At 35.9% G+C, this 17,173-nt stretch overlaps 1 protein-coding gene across 8 annotated transcripts in view; it reads left to right on the plus strand.

Annotated features, from left to right (window-relative positions):
• The first annotated feature begins 1,483 nt into the window (after positions 1-1,483).
• The window catches only part of MPP5 (membrane palmitoylated protein 5), a 55,676-nt gene continuing 39,986 nt past the window's right edge, over positions 1,484-17,173 (plus strand). For all 8 annotated transcript variants that reach the window (XM_006090992.3, XM_023755824.1, XM_023755822.1 and 5 more), the window contains exons 1-2: positions 1,484-1,565; positions 6,261-6,791. In XM_006090992.3, coding sequence (XP_006091054.1) covers positions 6,425-6,791 — 367 coding nt within the window. In that variant the 5' untranslated portion in view covers positions 1,484-1,565; positions 6,261-6,424. The remainder of the gene's footprint in view (positions 1,566-6,260; positions 6,792-17,173) is intronic.

The following is a 17,173-nucleotide window of genomic DNA, read 5'->3' on the forward strand; positions in this document are numbered from 1 at the left end:
GTTAATGTATTACAATAGTGTATAATGAGGCTAGGGGTTATCATTAGTTGAAATTAGTCGCCATGCTGTATTGATCTGGTCTCTGCTGCTTTTAAGCCATAAATCAGTAGGGGGTGGTCTTCCTTCTTCTTGACAGTTTCTGTAGCTTTTATCAATATCAACTGTTCTGCCACACACCCTATCTCAATATTACCTTGTTTTACTTTCTAGCCATTTATCTGAAGTCATCTTATTGTGTGTTTGCTTTTTATTATATACTAGTGGCCTGGTGCATGAAATTCATGCAAGGAGCGGGCGGGGGGGGGGGGGTCCCTCATCCCAGCCTGAACCCTCTCCAATCGGGGACATCCCTCTCACAATCTGGGACCGCTGGCTCCTAACCGCCCACCTGCCTGCCTGCCTAATCACCCCTAACTGCCTCTGCCTGCCTGCCTGATCGCCCCCAACTGCTCTCCCCTGCTGGCATGATCTCACCCCCAACTGCCTCTGCCTGCCTGATAACCCCTAACTGCCCTCCCCTGCCAGCCTGAACTCACCCCCAACTGCCCTCTCCTGCCAGCCTGAACTTGCCCCCAACTGCCCTCCCCTGCCAGCCTGAACTCACCCCCAACTGCCCTCCCCTGCCAGCCTGATCTCGGCCCTAACTGCTCTCCCCTGCCGGCCTGGTCGCCCCTAACTGCCTCTGTCTGCCTGATCACCCCTAACTGCCCTCCCTTGTCGGCCTGATTTCACCTCCAACTGCCCCCCCCCCCCCCACGCCAAATTGGACTCATCCCCACCTGGAAAAAAGAGCAAAAGCTGTTCCACAGCTGCCATGGAGACTTCCGAACAGACCCTGCCTCTCTTAACTTATTTTACTGGGATCCAAAATTACCCCCCAAGGTGTAAAAATGTTCCCGGAAAATAAAACAAAGAACAAAACAAAAACTGCATTTTTGTTTGAGCTTTAACCTAGAGGTCAAAGGTGTCATGAAAAATAATCTGCAAGCCCTAGTTGGTGTGGCTCAGTTGGTTGGAGCGCCGTCCTGTACACCAAAAGGTGTCAGGCTTGATTCCCAGTCAGGGCACATACCCAGGTTGTGGTTCAATTCCCTGGTTGATTGGTATTTCTCTCTCACATTGATGTTTCTCTCTCTATCTCTCTCTCTTCCTTCTTTCCTCCCTCTGCTTCTCTAAGATCAATAAAAAAAAGTATGTTATTCTTTTAAATAATAATAATAATCTGCAAAAGGGTCTTACCCCTTTTTAAAACCTTTTAAAAACAGTTATGTTTACCTCTTTCTCATCACTTATTTCAGGTAATTTACATTGATTTTAATGTATGTAAAGTGGAGATTGGGAGGGGGTGCATTTTTACTAACAAAACCTAGCCATTTGCAAACAGAATTGTATATCACATTGAATTAACCTTTCCCTCCCCTCCCTCTCTCTCTAAAAAGCACTGCAGACTTTTATACTTGATTGTCTCTTTTCTGTTTTTCAGAGTAAGAAAGCTGGAGTTTTGTGAAAAACCAGAGAAGAGAAATTAAGAGAATAGTAGACAAGGCCTTTCCAATTTGCATAATGTAAGTTCTTTTCACTATTCTTGGCCTGAATCTTGTGTTAGCTGAAAAAGTTGTTTCTATGGGAACTAATAGTCCAACTCCTCAGAATCAGAGGAATGCTGATCACTTAAAATGAGAATTCCCAGCTGCTGGTCAAAGGGCATTACTTGTGGGAGAAAGGGGGGAAGGATGAATTGAAAAAAAATCTAGAATTCTGGACACTTGTGTCGACGAACCATGTTTATGCATATGAAGTGCATGTTTTACATTTTCCTCTGTCTATAAATTAGAATACTGATTATATAGGAAATTGTGTTCCTGCTAACCTGTCATGTTTCCTAGCTCTCACACAAATGGTTCTGTTTCTTAGTGTAAAGTTTTCAGTAGGACAATATTCCTCACTCTGTTTCACGCCCCCCAATTTCAATCATTTGTATTTATTGAAGCTTATTTAGCATCTTTTAACCCACTTTTCTTATAGCCGATTCACGTAAGCAAAGCCCTTGCCCACTAGTTAGAAGCTAGCATTGAAACAGCTTTGGCCTGCCAACCTGAAAATTCATTTTCTTGCTTTTGTAAACTATGTGAAAAGTTTCGATCAATTTTTTTTTCTTTATTTTCCGCCACGAAGGAGTATGAGCTGGGACTCTGATGAGGATTTGAAACGTGGGCTTTTGAGACATTTTAAAAAACAATTTATTTATAATTAGAGGGTTGACAGGAGAGAAATACTCTTAGGGCCAGCAACTTGTTAACTGTATTATCTGTATAAGATGGTCTCTTATTTATATAAGAAGGTAATTCTCTAGTTCAGTCATTTACCAGCTTCTGAATTGTCAAACAAAATGTTTTTCTTCTTTCTTTTTTGGAGAGGGAAAATATAATTCCTTTGGCCTAGGACTCTTTCACTGTTTATTGATATGTATTAACTACATATATAAGCTAGGACACAGCATAATGTTTCTGATGATTCTGGAAGAACTTGCTGAATCTTTCATGGCCTTTGTGAGTTAACTTGTGAACATTATATTTGAAGTGTTGTATGGTGAGATTATTTAACCGAGTTGGTCTGAAGAAAAACTTATTAAAGGAATAGGGATTTGTGGTAGATCTTGAAGGTAGAAGAGGAAAGGAGAAACAGTTCGTATTTCTTAGTTCATAAGGTATTTAGGCAGAAAGAAAAAGATATGGGATGGGCACAAATAGGAAGCCAACTTACAAGGCTTGTATAAGAAAGTAGTAAAAGATACAGTTAGAAAGTTTGAGTTTACCTTGTGAGTTCAAACTCTATTCTGTAGGCAATATGAAAGCTATCAGAAGTTTTGAACCAAAGTGATTTGCTCATATTCTTAAGTATTTATCTTACTAGATATCAGAGCTATAGAGATGAATAAGACAGATCCCTGCTGATTAGATAATTTACCTATATGATCTACAGTCATCTTGCAGTTAATGTGTCCAAAACTAAATCCATATTAACTAAGTCCATATTACCCTTTAATTGCTCACCCCTTCTATCTAATTCGCCCTCTCTTTATTATTCTCAGTCTTAGTTAATGACATTGCCATTCACCTAATGATCCAAGGATAGTGGCCCTGGAGTCCCACTGTCTGGGTTCATATCCTGCAGACTTCTGTTTGGCCCTGTGCTGGATAGTATCACAGATGCAGGGACTAGTCAGCCTGGTTTCTGACCTCCAAGGGCTCCTAGTTCGATGAGCAGACAGACAGAGACTTAAAAGGAGAGTAGATAAGGATTAGATCCTAGGGCCTAGGCAGTCTGATTCTGGAGCCTGATCTTTTCAGCATTTTGTTGTCTTGGGTAACTTGGTAGATATAGTGGCATTAATTAGAATTGAGAATGGAGGAAAAGGATCAAGGAAACTTTGAGAAGATTAAAGGTAAATATGTGTTTAATCTTGGAGACATTAATTTCTAGATCCCTGTAGGACATTTTGTTAAGTAAACTAATCGGCAGGGATCTTGTCTCTCTATAAACCTAGTACCTAGCCAGAGGTAAATGCTCAATTATGTACAAATCACCCCCTCTTTTCTAAATCTTTGATGGCTTTTCTATTGCCTTGAAAATTAAGAACTTACATTTAAGACTTTTCATAAGTTGAACCCAGTCAAACTTTCTAGTCACTATCCTGTTGTACAAGCTGACTGCTTTAGTTCAGCTATTTTTATTTGTACTTTCCCCAGACCTTTTATCTTCTTACCTTTGGCTGATAATGGCCTCTTCCTTATTCCTCCATCCTATATCTTCAGGGCCTACTTTAATCCTCATTCCCCATCTTCAAAACAGGCATATTTGGACTTAGTTTTACAATTGTAATAAAAATGAATGAATGAATACTGTATAGTGGTATAGTGCTTGCAATATTATGTGGCACATAAGTGCTTAGTAAATGTTATAGTTATTGTTACTTCCTTTTTCTTCTTGCCCTACTATATGAAATAGACATCAAGTTCTAGTACTTCTATAACTTAAGTATTTCTTTAATATAACTTTTCTTCATTTCACTGTCTAAGTTCAGTACCACATTCTTATTGCCTTCAAACTGGTCTCATTGCTCCCCCCGCCTCCCCCCTCCATAATCAATGCTCTGCACTCCTACCAGAGTGATATTTCTCTAAAAGTGAATGTGATCATGCCATCCCCTGCTTTAATTCCTGTAAAATCTAATGGGGAGAAACCAATTGGGGAAGAATAATCATTCATTTTCTTTGCTGTCTATCCCAGTAGACTATGAACACTCCAAGAGAGATAACCAAAACGGAATTTTAAGTGGATTAATAACAGGTTGCAGAAATTTTTCTGAGAGTCAAAGGCTAGATCCAGGTAGATAAGCATAATAATAGTGCAAGCATGAGAACTCTTACCCAGATCACCTGGCCCAGACTTTTCTTACATGATCTAGTATAGTGAATATGGACATAGCTTACAGTTTTTAAGCTGACAGTTTTAATTTCAGATCATAATTTTTATAGACTAGCATATAAAGTAAAAAATACATTATTATTAAATTTGATTTTTAATGTTCAGTAAATATTGTAAATCAAGAAAGAGTTTTAATTTTCTGGAGATACGTACACACCTCGGTTTTTAAAATTAAGCATGGTACTACAGCAACTCCTACACAAATTTCTGCTTACTTGTAATGAAAACATCAAATAAGCTGAACTTGCATTTGCATAAATTACAATATAACTTAAGAATTGCCTATTGTAATTCTTACAGCTGTTATTTTAATGAAAAAGAAGGCAATCTAATGATAAATAAGGTATTTATGTGTAGACCACATGACTATATATAAAGAAAGAAGCTAAGATTTGGATAGAAGACAGAAAAGTCTCTCGAAATTCTTGTGAAATGTAATTCTAGTGGCTCATGTGGTTTGCCTCTATTTTCCTGATTGTTGGTCTAGTGGTTTTTCCTGGGTGTTTAGGTGGGTTTATGTTAAGCAGCCTGTGACAAGATGTTTGAGAGAAGATTGACTGGCATTAGGAATGTTGTCTGAAAACAGCTTTTGCTTAGTAGGCATGTGCTCTTACAAACCTATTTACTGAAATGATGCTCAACTCCAGGAGGTAGTAGGTTTATTATTGTAAATATTTTTAAAGTCTTGAGCAAAAGAAGACTAATTAATTTAATGTGTGGGTTTTCACATATATAAACAATCTGCCTTTTTATGCCCAAGAAATGGCTTGATAAAAAGCCACTGTCATCCAGTAAAATATTTTTCTTATCTAAAATATGTTGAAGGAGTTTTAAAATATAAGAATCAAATTAATACTAAAAATTAATATAAGTATATCTTTTTTAGTTTTAAAACTTGCTATAGTATCTCATTTAAAACACAGAACAATCCTGTGAATAAATATTCCAAAGGACTCTGAGGTTCTGGAGAAACTGAGTAGTCTTAGATAATATAGCTAGAGGAAGTGTCAGAGCCAGAATTAAAATTCAGTTTTTTGGCCTCTGAGTCCAGCATGTTCTTATTTTCTGTATAGTATGGCTTTAAATTTTTTTTTTGAATGGTAGCAGGTACCATTTTCTCTGAATGAATTTTCATAAAGAACCCTAATTCTTGTGTTAATGTGACCAGTTATAAACACTGATACCCACTAGTCTTTTTCTCACTCATTGTGGTTTTATTCTATAGATGCCTTAGCTGCTCATTAAAGTTTCTTTTTCATTGGGTATCTTCATTTTATAAACTCCTAAAAGTGAATTGCCCCCCAGAATACTACCTTTACCTCAAGTGGGCCACCAATATGACATGCTATATTCCAGTTTCTTTAGCAGTTAACTAGGAAGTTTTTTAAATCTCGTGTATGTTAATTGAGTGTAAAGTATTGTGTTGAGACAACTTTACAAAGATGATTAAAACATCCTTATACCTTAAGCAACTTATTCTCTACTAAACTAGTACCCAAAATTTTCTTACTTTCTCATTTTGTTAAACCTTCCAATACATCATTTTTCTCAGCTGTAAAATAAACAGTATGCTTCAAATTCTTGGGAAGGAACCTTTTTTGGGGTGGCAGGGGGAACACCTTGACTTTCTCAGCAGCATCTACAAAATGAAAGGAAAGTATTTAATATGGACTTGTGGGGTATTTTCTATATTGCAAGGGATTAGAAGTGGTCTATTTAAAGTCTTTTATATTGTAATTCTTATACTTTTTTCCCTTCATCTTTCCTCTTAGATTTCCTTCATGGATACATTTTCATAGCATTATTATGTGATGTGAGAAGTCTTTTGTGGTGTGTTTTTTTGAAGTAACATGGATTTTATACTACAGAATCAAGAGATTGGCTTTATAGGAAAAAATTGATTTATAAAAAGTGGTACAGGTTTTTATAGATAACCATGACAACATCCCATATGAATGGGCATGTTACTGAGGAATCAGACGGCGAAGTAAAAAATGTTGATCTTGCATCACCAGAGGAACATCAGAAGCACCGAGAGATGGCTGTTGACTGCCCTGGAGATTTGGGCACCAGGATGATGCCTGTACGTCGAAGTGCACAGTTGGAGCGTATTCGGCAACAACAGGAGGACATGAGGCGTAGGCGAGAGGAAGAAGGGAAAAAACAAGAACTTGACCTTAATTCTTCCATGAGACTTAAGAAACTAGCCCAAATGCCTCCAAAGACTGGAATAGATAACCCTATATTTGATACAGAGGAAGGAATTGTCTTAGAAAGTCCTCATTATGCTGTGAAAATATTAGGTAAGTAAAAACAGAATAATAGATGTTTTGCATTTGTTTCTCTTACCTTAACATAAATGTGTATAGAAAGGAAGAAGGGTATAAGAGGATGTAAATAATAGCATTTTGAAACAATCCAAGACACTTCTTTTCTTGGTAAGGTCATATAACCATTATTGTTTACTATTAGCCAAGTAGAGTTAAAGCATATGGCTTAAATATTCCAGTTTCTACAACATGGTTTTTAGATAAAATCTTTAAATTAAAAAATTTTACATGTGGCCTAACAGTTAAAAATGCCTTAAAAATTCACCTTTTGACTTTTATATCAAAATTACTCAAAAGCAATTTTCAGATTTTGAATTTCTGATTTCGTTAAGGTTTATAAAATAGTAATAAAATTAATATCTGTAGCTTAAAATCTATTTGATTTTAATTAATATCATATATATAAAAAATGGCTCAAAATTCCCTATACTATCTATTCCCAATTCCATTCTGTGGTGTGGGGGGGAACACAACAAAAAACCAGTGCTGTGAGATTTTAGTAGATAAAAACCAAAAACTGTTCTGTAATCAAATAAATTTGAGAACAGTTAAATAAGTTAAACAACTTCTTATTACAGGACTTCTTAGAGTCTTTAGAATGCTAATGGGCATTATGAATCTACAGTAGAGATTTATGTCAAATGTAAATTTCCAAACTTAGAATATTTGATTATTGAACTTTTACTGCCTTTTCTTTCTGCTCGCTCATGCACACACACGAATGATCACCAAATTAGTGTTAGGAGTATACGTTAATTTGTGTTCTCTTAGATGCTACAGCAAACACCATTCTATGTAATATCCATAATAATCCTGTTAACAGGGCTCTGTAATTCCCATTTTAGAGATAAAGAAATTGAACCCCTGTTAAATCACCTGTTTAAGACCCCAAGCTAATAAGGGATAGAGCCAAATTTGAATTTTCCTGATCTGGATATGTAGTTGGAATATTGCCAGAGCAAAGGGTTTGAGTGAAGACTGACACCATACCTGTTCTTCACTCACTGAACCAGAGATCTGGCTACCAAGAGTGGAATACCTTCCTCTAGTTTGGGCAAAGATACCTTGTGTACTAGATTTACTCCTCACCAAGTCTCTATATTCTAAATCGCAAGCAGTTTCTATTACATCACATTGTTTGCTTCATTTCTTTGCTGTAAATTCATTAAGGATCTACATTTCTTGACAGGAAGTAATGTGCATGCTTTTCTAGTTTTTGAAGAAATCACTGGCATGTTCAGTGATAGTGAAATCTGCTAAATGCCTTGAGATGTTATAGTGAAAGCAGAAAGATTACAGATTTTTATGCTCTTTTTTTCTGAGAGTTTTGTTAGAGTTTCATTCCCAATTGCCTTTTACCGGCTCTCACCTCCCACCACCCTTTTTAAAAAAAAATTAAAATATTTTGTCTATATTCTCTATGACTTTGAAAAAGTTTACATTTTAGTATATCCAACCTAAGCCTGGAAGATTCTTTTGTTTTTCTGTTTAAATTGCTTTACTTAGATCAGGCATAAATGTCCCATCTAATAATATTCATGTAATCTCAGTAAAGAAACAAATATAGCTTAAGCCAGATTCACATAGGGAATTTATTTATTTATTTACTAGGGGCCCAGTGCACAAATTCATGCACCTTGAAAGGAACTGTGGGCCGTAAGGCTGTGGTGGGCACAAGGGTGGGTCTCGGCCCATCCTCCGCACCCCCACCTGACCCCTCCCGCCACGGTCCCCCCATTCCCTATCTGCTGGCAGCCCCACTCCCGCTGCCGCTGCCCCCACGGGCTGACAGCTCCAGGCCCGCTCACATCCACTGCCAGCACAGAGCGATTGGGGCTGGCACTGTCAGTGGGTGCAAGCGGAGGCTGCTGCCCTGATTGCCCCTCAGGAGCAGGGGGAGGTGGAGAAGCCCGCAGGGGTGATCAGGGCTGGCAGCCGCCATTTGCACCCACTGACGGCACTGAATGATCAGGACAGGCAGCGGGCACAGGCAGCGGGTGCGAGCAGCGGCTCTGGTGCCAGCTCTGGGTGCGAGCAGGGCCGGCACTGGCAGCAGGTGCGAGCGCCGGGCAGGACCGTGGTGCATGAGAGCAAAGAATTTTCAGTAACCACCAGAGGTTTGCCCCAATGACAGCGACTGGTGCCCCACATTGCTCTGGTGCCCCCACTCACCTGCTCCACCATCCCACTGCAGCTGATGCCCATCATGTTCCGTGCTCTGCTGCCTGCTGCCAATGCCTGCCATGTTCTGCACATGCACACTCGTGGCCAGCGCACATCATAGCGACCGGTTGTTTGGTTGCTCAGCCATTTGGTCTATTTGCATATTAGGATTTTATATATATAGATTTGCCCAAGCATAGAGAACTGGAGACCATTTCTCTTAAATTTTTTGCCTTTTCTTCTTTCTGTTTGTATGTTGCATTGCTAATTTATCTACAAGTGTAAATTAAAGGACAGCTAGCCCAGCCAGTGTGCCATAGTGTCAACCTATGAGCCAGAAGTTCAAGGTTCAATTCCCGGTCAGATTCACATGCCTGGGTTTGTGGGCTCGATCCCTAGTAGGGGGTGTGCAGGAGGCAGCCAATGAGTGATTCTCGTCATTAATGTTTTTATGTCTGTCTCCCCTTTTCCTTCCTTTCTAAACCAATAAAAAATACATTTTAAAAAAAGACAGGTATATTTACTTCCACTTGCAATCTGCATTAGTTTATAAAAATACCTTTGTGCAGTTTTTGTACTTTAAGGATATTTTATATACTTTAGTTTAAAGTAATTTGAAATGTAGCACCAGGTATCTGTAATTCGTTTTTTGAATAGGAGAATATTTAATGTGTTGAGAAATAAGTGATAGATTTAATGTTAATACACTCAACACAAATGTGTTAATGTAGGAAACATGAAAAGTTAGCATAAGTTATCAAGTTGTTATTGTCAATCAAAGCTTCAGTGTTTGGATAGATTCAGTTTTAAGTTTTCTTTTTAAAATGAAGTTTAATAGCTTTGTACCAAACATTTTTTTTCCTGTTCATAATTTGCTAACACATCATATAACAACAGAAGTACTCCCTTAAAGTTGTATGTGTCTCCCTGCCAGTATTTTGATTAATACACACATGCCAGGAGACAACTTCTCAGCCTTTTTCACAGCCAGAAACAGCAACCTTGTTTTAAATGAGGCCCGGATGGGGCAGCTGATTTATTTCTTTCAGAGGGAGCCTTCAGTTTCTAGATGATACATCGTCATTTATCTGTAAGTAGAGAAAATAATTCTTTTAAGAACTGGAAATGTGATTGGAAAGGTTAGGTACTTTAATTGTCTGGGTGGTGTTTTTTAATGAAAGTTTTTATAAATTTGGTACTGTGTAGTAATAAAAGTGCAGGGATAGAGGAATCACTTTATTGTTTTACAAAGCAGATGCACCAGTTTACATTCCCACCAATAATTCACTTATCATAGCCATCCTAATGAGTGTAAGTTTGCCTTGAATTTTCAGACTGAGTGGGAATAATTTGCTAACACACTTAGGATAGTATCTGTTACAGAGTAAACTCTATGTTAAATTTGTTAAATAACTGTACAAATCACCAACGTGGTATGTTTTTTTTTAAGTTCAGGAATGGAATTGATAGAAAATACTCAGAAAGAATGAACTGAATTTTCTTGTTTAAAAGTACTCAGAACCTTATTGAAAATTAGTGATGTGGGAACTTAACTTCAAATGAGTAATTAATATTAGTATTATCAAGTATAAAAAATTTTGATATATTTGAGAAATTTTGAACTAATTCCAAATAAATAATTCATATTATAAATTATAAAAAATTTGACATATTAGGGAGGCTTTCCTTAAAATTGGCATGAGTTATTAAAACTTGCTTTGCCATAAATAAAACATCATTGTCTAACTCTCTTTTATAAGCAAAGTACCTTGTGAGAGAAATCCTGAGAAAAAAATAGAATGTAGGTTAGAGTGGGATGAGCTAGAGTAGGATCATTTTCACATGTCTAGATTGTAGATTTCACTGTTTCGGTTTTTGTAGTCACAAATAAGTAATTTTGGACCACAGTTGTGGACAAGTAGACATAATATTTAAAGAGAATAAACTCAGAAACTGTAGACTATATGATTGTTGCATCTTTGAAAAAAGCTTGGGAAAGGCACACTCAACCACCCACACAGACCCATAAGCTGTTTGTTTTGTGGCTAATAAAGTGACTCCTGAAATTGGTGATTAGGGGCTTTCTAATTTATACCAAGAGAACATGCTATTAATGTGAAGAAACATTTTAAAAAGACACACCAAGGGCAAGAAAATTATGAATAAAATATTTTATAATAATAATAGCATGTTTCACTATTGATTAAGTGTCCATATATTATTTTTGCCAGATAGCTCTGAATATTCAAATTGTTAAGTCAAGAGTACTTCTGGCTTTGGCTGGGTGGCACAGTTGGTTGGAACGTTGTCCCATACATCGAAAGGTTGTGGGTTTAATCCCTGATCGGGGTGCATATAGGAGGTAACGGATCAATGTTTCTCATTCTCTCTCTCCTTTGCTCTCTATAAAATCAATAAACATATCCTCCGGTGAGGATTTTTTTTTTTAAGAGAATATTTCTCTGTATTTGACATTGTAAAATTAAATATCTTTCATGTTTCTTTCTGACAATATTTGACTTTTGATTGCCCATGGTGTATTCTGGAATATTGCTGGATTATAATGAACTTTTTAAGAGAATGGCTTTTAGCCCTAGCCGGTTTGGCTCACTGGATAGAGCGTCAACCTGGGGACCAAAGGGTCCCAGGTTCAATTCCGGTCAAGGGCATGTACCTTGGTTGCAGGCACATCCCCAGTAGGGGGTGTGCAGGAGGCAGCTGATCAATGCTTCTCTCTCATCGATGTTTCTAACTCTCTATCCCTCTCTCTTCCTCTCCGTAAAAAATCAATAAAATATATTTTTTTTAAAAGAGAGAGAGAATGGCTTTTAAAATAAAGTTTATTTAAAGCCAACAAACAAAATTCCAGTGCCAATAAACCTTGAAATCAGCCTACTTCTGAGAAGTTAATTATTCTTGCCATTAAGTGTATGCTCAACTGCTGTAGATATTTCCACACTTTATTAACCATTCTTTGAGGGAGTTTTTTCTGGAAGTGAAATAATTATACCTATTGATATTAGGTTTAATGTTTAAAATGCTAGGACCATTTGAAAATTTTCTGATTTATTAGGATTGCTATAATTAGAGCTAACCTAAAATAAAAATTTTAAAAAATTCACTAGAATATGGATATAGTCATGTAATGTTTGTTAAATATGCATAATTTGCATAATTCTACTGAAAAATGATTAATTGCTACACCATTCAGCCATTGACACAATACATAAAAACTTCATTCTGCCAGCCCTAGCTGATTTGGCTCAGTGTATTGAACATTGGCCTGCCGACTGAAGGGTCCTGAGTTCAGTTCCAGTCAAGGGCACATGCCCAGGTTGTGGGCTCGATTCCCAGTGGGGGGCATGGTGTGCAGGAGGCAGCCAATCAGTGATTCTCTCTCATCATTGATGTTTCTCTTTCTCTCCCTTCCTCTCTGAAATCAATAAAAATATATTTTAAAAAATAAAACAAAATTAAATAAATAGTCCTACCCAGTTTGGTTCAGTGGATAGAGTGTCAGCCTGCAGATCAAAGGGTCCTGGGTTCAATTCCAGTCAAGCGCATGTACCTCAGTTGCAGGCTCCTCCCTGGCCCCGGCTCTGGTTGGGGCGCACAGGAGGCAACCGATCAATGTGTTTCTCTCACATCGATGTTTCTCTCTGTCTTTCCCTCTCTCTTCTACTCTCTCTAAAAATCAATGGAAAAATATCCTCAGGTGAGGATTACAAAAAATAAAATTAAAAAATACTTAAAATAAATAATAAAATGTACAATTCATCATGAGTTTTTAGTATATTCCCAAAATTGTACACCTATTATCACTATATAATTCCAGAGTGATTTCATTTCCCCCAAAAGCAAATTATATCCACTAGCAATTACTTTACATTCTCCCCTCCCTAACCCTTATAACCCTAACCTACCTTCTGTCTATAGATTTCTTTATTTGAGACATTTCATATAACTGAATCACACTGTATGTGACCTTTTGTGACTGGCTTTTTTTCACGTAGCATAATGTTTTCAAGGTTCATCTGAGTTGTAGCATGAACCAAGTACTTCATTCCTTTTTATAGCGAGGTAATAGTCCATTGTATGGGTAAACCACTTTTTGTTTGTTCATTCAACTATTGATGGAACATTTGGGTTGTTTCCACCTTTTGGTTCTTGTGAATAGTACTGTTATGAATACTCGTGTATAAACTTTTGTTTGAACACCTGTTTTTAATTCTTTTGGACATATACTTAGGAGTGGAATTGCTGGATCATAGAGTAATTCTGTGTTTAACTTACTGAGGAACTGCCATATCTTCCATAGTATCTGCACTCTTTTACATTCTCACCAGCAATGTGTGAAGGTTCCATTTCTCTACATCCTTGCTATTGTTATTATATGTCTTTTAATTTTAGCCACTAGTAATTTTTTAAAAACTAGAATAAAATAGGAAATATTAAAGCATATCATATTGCACATAAGTATTCATAAACCTTTTATTTCAAATTGGTATTTATATACTGGATTAAAAAATCAAAAATATTTTTTTAATGGATCACCAAATAAAGTTTGAGAAATATTATCCTAGTCAGACCCACTTGTTTAGTAAAAAAGCTTGGATTGGAGACTTGAAATGGGTTATCCAGTGATATATAATGAATCTAATAAGTGGTCAAATCATAACTAGGACTCACGTATTCTGGCTACAAATTTGGAGCTGGTTTTTTTCCTCTCATCAAACTGGTTTCAGTTTCATCCAGAGAAAAATCATGAAGCTTTTATACCTGATTGAATTGTAGTCACGTGAATGACAGTTTTCCATTTTCATATCATATTTGGGGGTAAGATTTTGCTTAACTGTTTTTGCTTATATACTTCTATTTGTTTGTAATTTGTAACCCAATTTGTTAATGAGTAATTATTGTTCAGGATCTTTCATGAGCTTCTGCTTATTTTTAGTAAATTCATTTTTTACCTAGTACACTAAAAATAAAAGTTCAGATATTTAATTTTATGTTCTTAAATTTAAAAAAGAAAAAAAAAAGGCTACCCCTATTTAAGCAAATATTTCCTGAATGAAAGTTCTAATTTTGATTCTGCTATTAGATAGTGCTGGTAACTGATATAATTTCCTCATATTCAGTAATATTAATTTCTTCTCAATGCTCAGTTTGACTCTAAAGTTTAGATAAAAAGAAGAAATCTTAAAACTTTTTCAGAAAAAAGTCATGAAGTTCGTTGAAATGTAGAAATTTCTGAGCATAGGTTTAAAAGAACTTGTATTATTTAAACAACGAAATGGAAGAATCTTAATGTTAGAATAGTTCTCTAGATTGTCTGTTTTCCTGTGGGGTAAATGATGGCAATAAGTAAAACTAAGCAAAGCTAATCCAGGGTAGATGGTTATCTCTATTGTTTTGAAAAGTCTCAAGAGATGGAGATTCCTCAGCTTCTTGGGTAATTTTATTGTTTCCCTTATAGCCAAAAATTCTCCCACATGACTTCCCAAAGTCTTAGGTGTTAGAGAAGGTAGTATTTTCAGATAGAGCAACTGTTGGTGATTAATTTCTGTTGCCTATTTTAGTCTTCTTTCTTTTTCATTTTAGGCTGCCAGGAGATGGCCAAAGGGAGGCGAGATAGTACAGGGGGTAGATTCGTGGACTTAATGTGTATGTTTGTAGTTATCTGATTAATTGTATCCCTAAGCCAAATATAAGTGATTTTTCTTTAGATAATCTGTCTTCTCTTTTAACATAAATTATCAAGATTTAAGTATTGTACGAAATATTAGAGAAGATGATGGAAACTTAAAACAATTTTCACCAATATCTAGAGCTCTAGAGCAGTGGTTCTCAACCTTCCTAATGCCGAGACCCTTTAATACAGTTCCTCATGTTGTGGTGACCCCCAACCATAAAATTATTTTCGTTGCTACTTCATAACTAATTTTGCTACTGTTATGAATCATAATGTAAATATCTGATATGCAGGATGTATTTTCATTGTTACAAATTGAACATAATTAAAGCATAGTGATTAATCACTAAAACAATATGTAATTATATATGTATTTTCCAATGGTCTTAGGCGACCCCTGTGAAAGGGTCGTTTGACCCCCAAAGGGGTCACGACCCACAGGTTGAGAACCGCTGCTCTAGGGTGTCTCTGTTCTCTTTATATCCTGTCCTTTCTTTGTTGGCTGTCTTATCTTCATTATCACTGAAGAGGTACATATTTGACAGAACTGTTTTAGCTGCATCGGATTGGATTTTTAAAATTCCCTCTGAAATTGCACAGAATATTGAAGAACTTAGGTGGCTTTTTGTTTAAGTAACATACAACCTAATTGCTGCATCAGAGTGAGACATTTCTTAAAGTATGTAGAAAATTAACTGTTACTGAATAATAGGTATTTGTAAAGTGCTTTTCAAGATGTACCATATGGGAAGAAAGGTTTTTTTTAATCTACAACTAAATATTCTAACCGTTAAAATTAAGGATTTTTATATGAAACTGAAATATGAATGAGAATGTCCATATGAGAATCCTTGAGTTGATGTTACCAACAGTTATTTTTTATGACATCATACTTAATATCAAAGAAAAGACCCTTTGTCAGAATTCCATTCAGAATTTTCAAAGAACTGAGTCAAGACAGTGAACTCATTTTATCATGATCAGTATTTTAAGACTAATGCTATAGTTACTTGTTGCTCTCTTTGTGATCTTAAGACTTATTGGACAGAGGAGCATCATTTTTAATGTCCTTTAAATTGATAAACGTACTCATAAATTTATACGAATCTCATCTAAGGGTTTGTATTACTTGGTATTTCCTATTTTTTTCTTAAATATTCATTTGTTTAAGCTGTATATGGTTTAATTCATATCTTTGTCAAGTTACCTATACTTAATAATTAAGTTTTAAAAACTCTTCTGAATGTCTGTCTGGTAACTTACGCTATTCTGCTTATTCATTAGACTTTTTCAATGGAAACATATTTGAACTTGAGGGATGAGAGAACTTTGGGCAGCTTTTCAGCCTAAAAATGCTATCTGGAAACCTTCCCAGTTAAATTGGTCATGAAAGCAGATATGGAATTTATCTGAAAATTGTCTGTGTAAATCATAGTTATCAAATTTTGCTGTACTACTTTGCTCCTCAGGCTAGTGCAATACTGGAAAAGGTGCTTTACAACATTGCTCAAAAAAAATACATCACCTCTGTATTCACAGAAATTGCAGTTTTGGTTTCTTTTGCTGAACTTTTCTCAATATGCTACCTAGCATACCATTGTAATATTGAAGTTAAAATAAAATACTGTGAGAAAATATTTAAAGCATAAGACAATTGCTTAAAATAGCAGAAGTAAACTGCAACAATATTATAAAAGTAGCTAATAATATTATAAAAAGTATATAAAATAATTAAGATATGCATTATGTATGGAAACATGCACAAGCATAGTTAACTAGAGGAAATTTCTCCTACAGATTCACGGTAATATTACTAGAATGTGTAAGCTTTTCTAAATATTTGTTAGTGTCCATTACATGCTGCTGTATTGGATGAAAAGACATCTCAGGACAGCTTTTCCAAAACAGATAAACCGATCACAATCAAGCCCTAGAACCTGCAAAAATGTTTGTCTTTTATTATTCCCTTAGCATGGCAGAATAAGCACTCCCTAAGAAACTGAAGATATGAATTCTTGATCCAAGTACCATTTTTATATATGACATCATTTTCTTCATCTGTAAAGAATTGATCTGAAGCTGAATTACCTTATGTCTCAGGTTCTGATGTCTTTTGTTTTTATTTTTATTGGTAAAAGTTTTTGAGGATTGTATGAGGATTACATAAAATGTATATGCATATAATATTGTATTCTACATCTATGTGATTAAGGACAAATAGACATTTGTAGTTTTTCAGCAATGGTTGGTGATACTTGTAAAACTGAACTTTAGTGCAAGTGTTTTTAATTTAGTCTGGCAACATTGATTGACATAATTCTAGAAGCAACTCCTAAGAAAAGAGAATTTCAGTGAAAACAGTTTTTACTAATTAAAGAACAAAAATGTGAATAGGACTTAATACAGGTGAGTGAACTTCTAAAGAATAGTTAACAAGTTTAAATTGGTTTTAATGCTAACATAAAAATCTTGAACCTTAAGCCCAGTTAAATTTATTGAT

This window comes from Myotis lucifugus, unplaced genomic scaffold, assembly GCF_000147115.1.
Source record: "Myotis lucifugus unplaced genomic scaffold, Myoluc2.0 scaffold_85, whole genome shotgun sequence".
NCBI classification, from domain to species: domain Eukaryota; kingdom Metazoa; phylum Chordata; class Mammalia; order Chiroptera; family Vespertilionidae; genus Myotis; species Myotis lucifugus.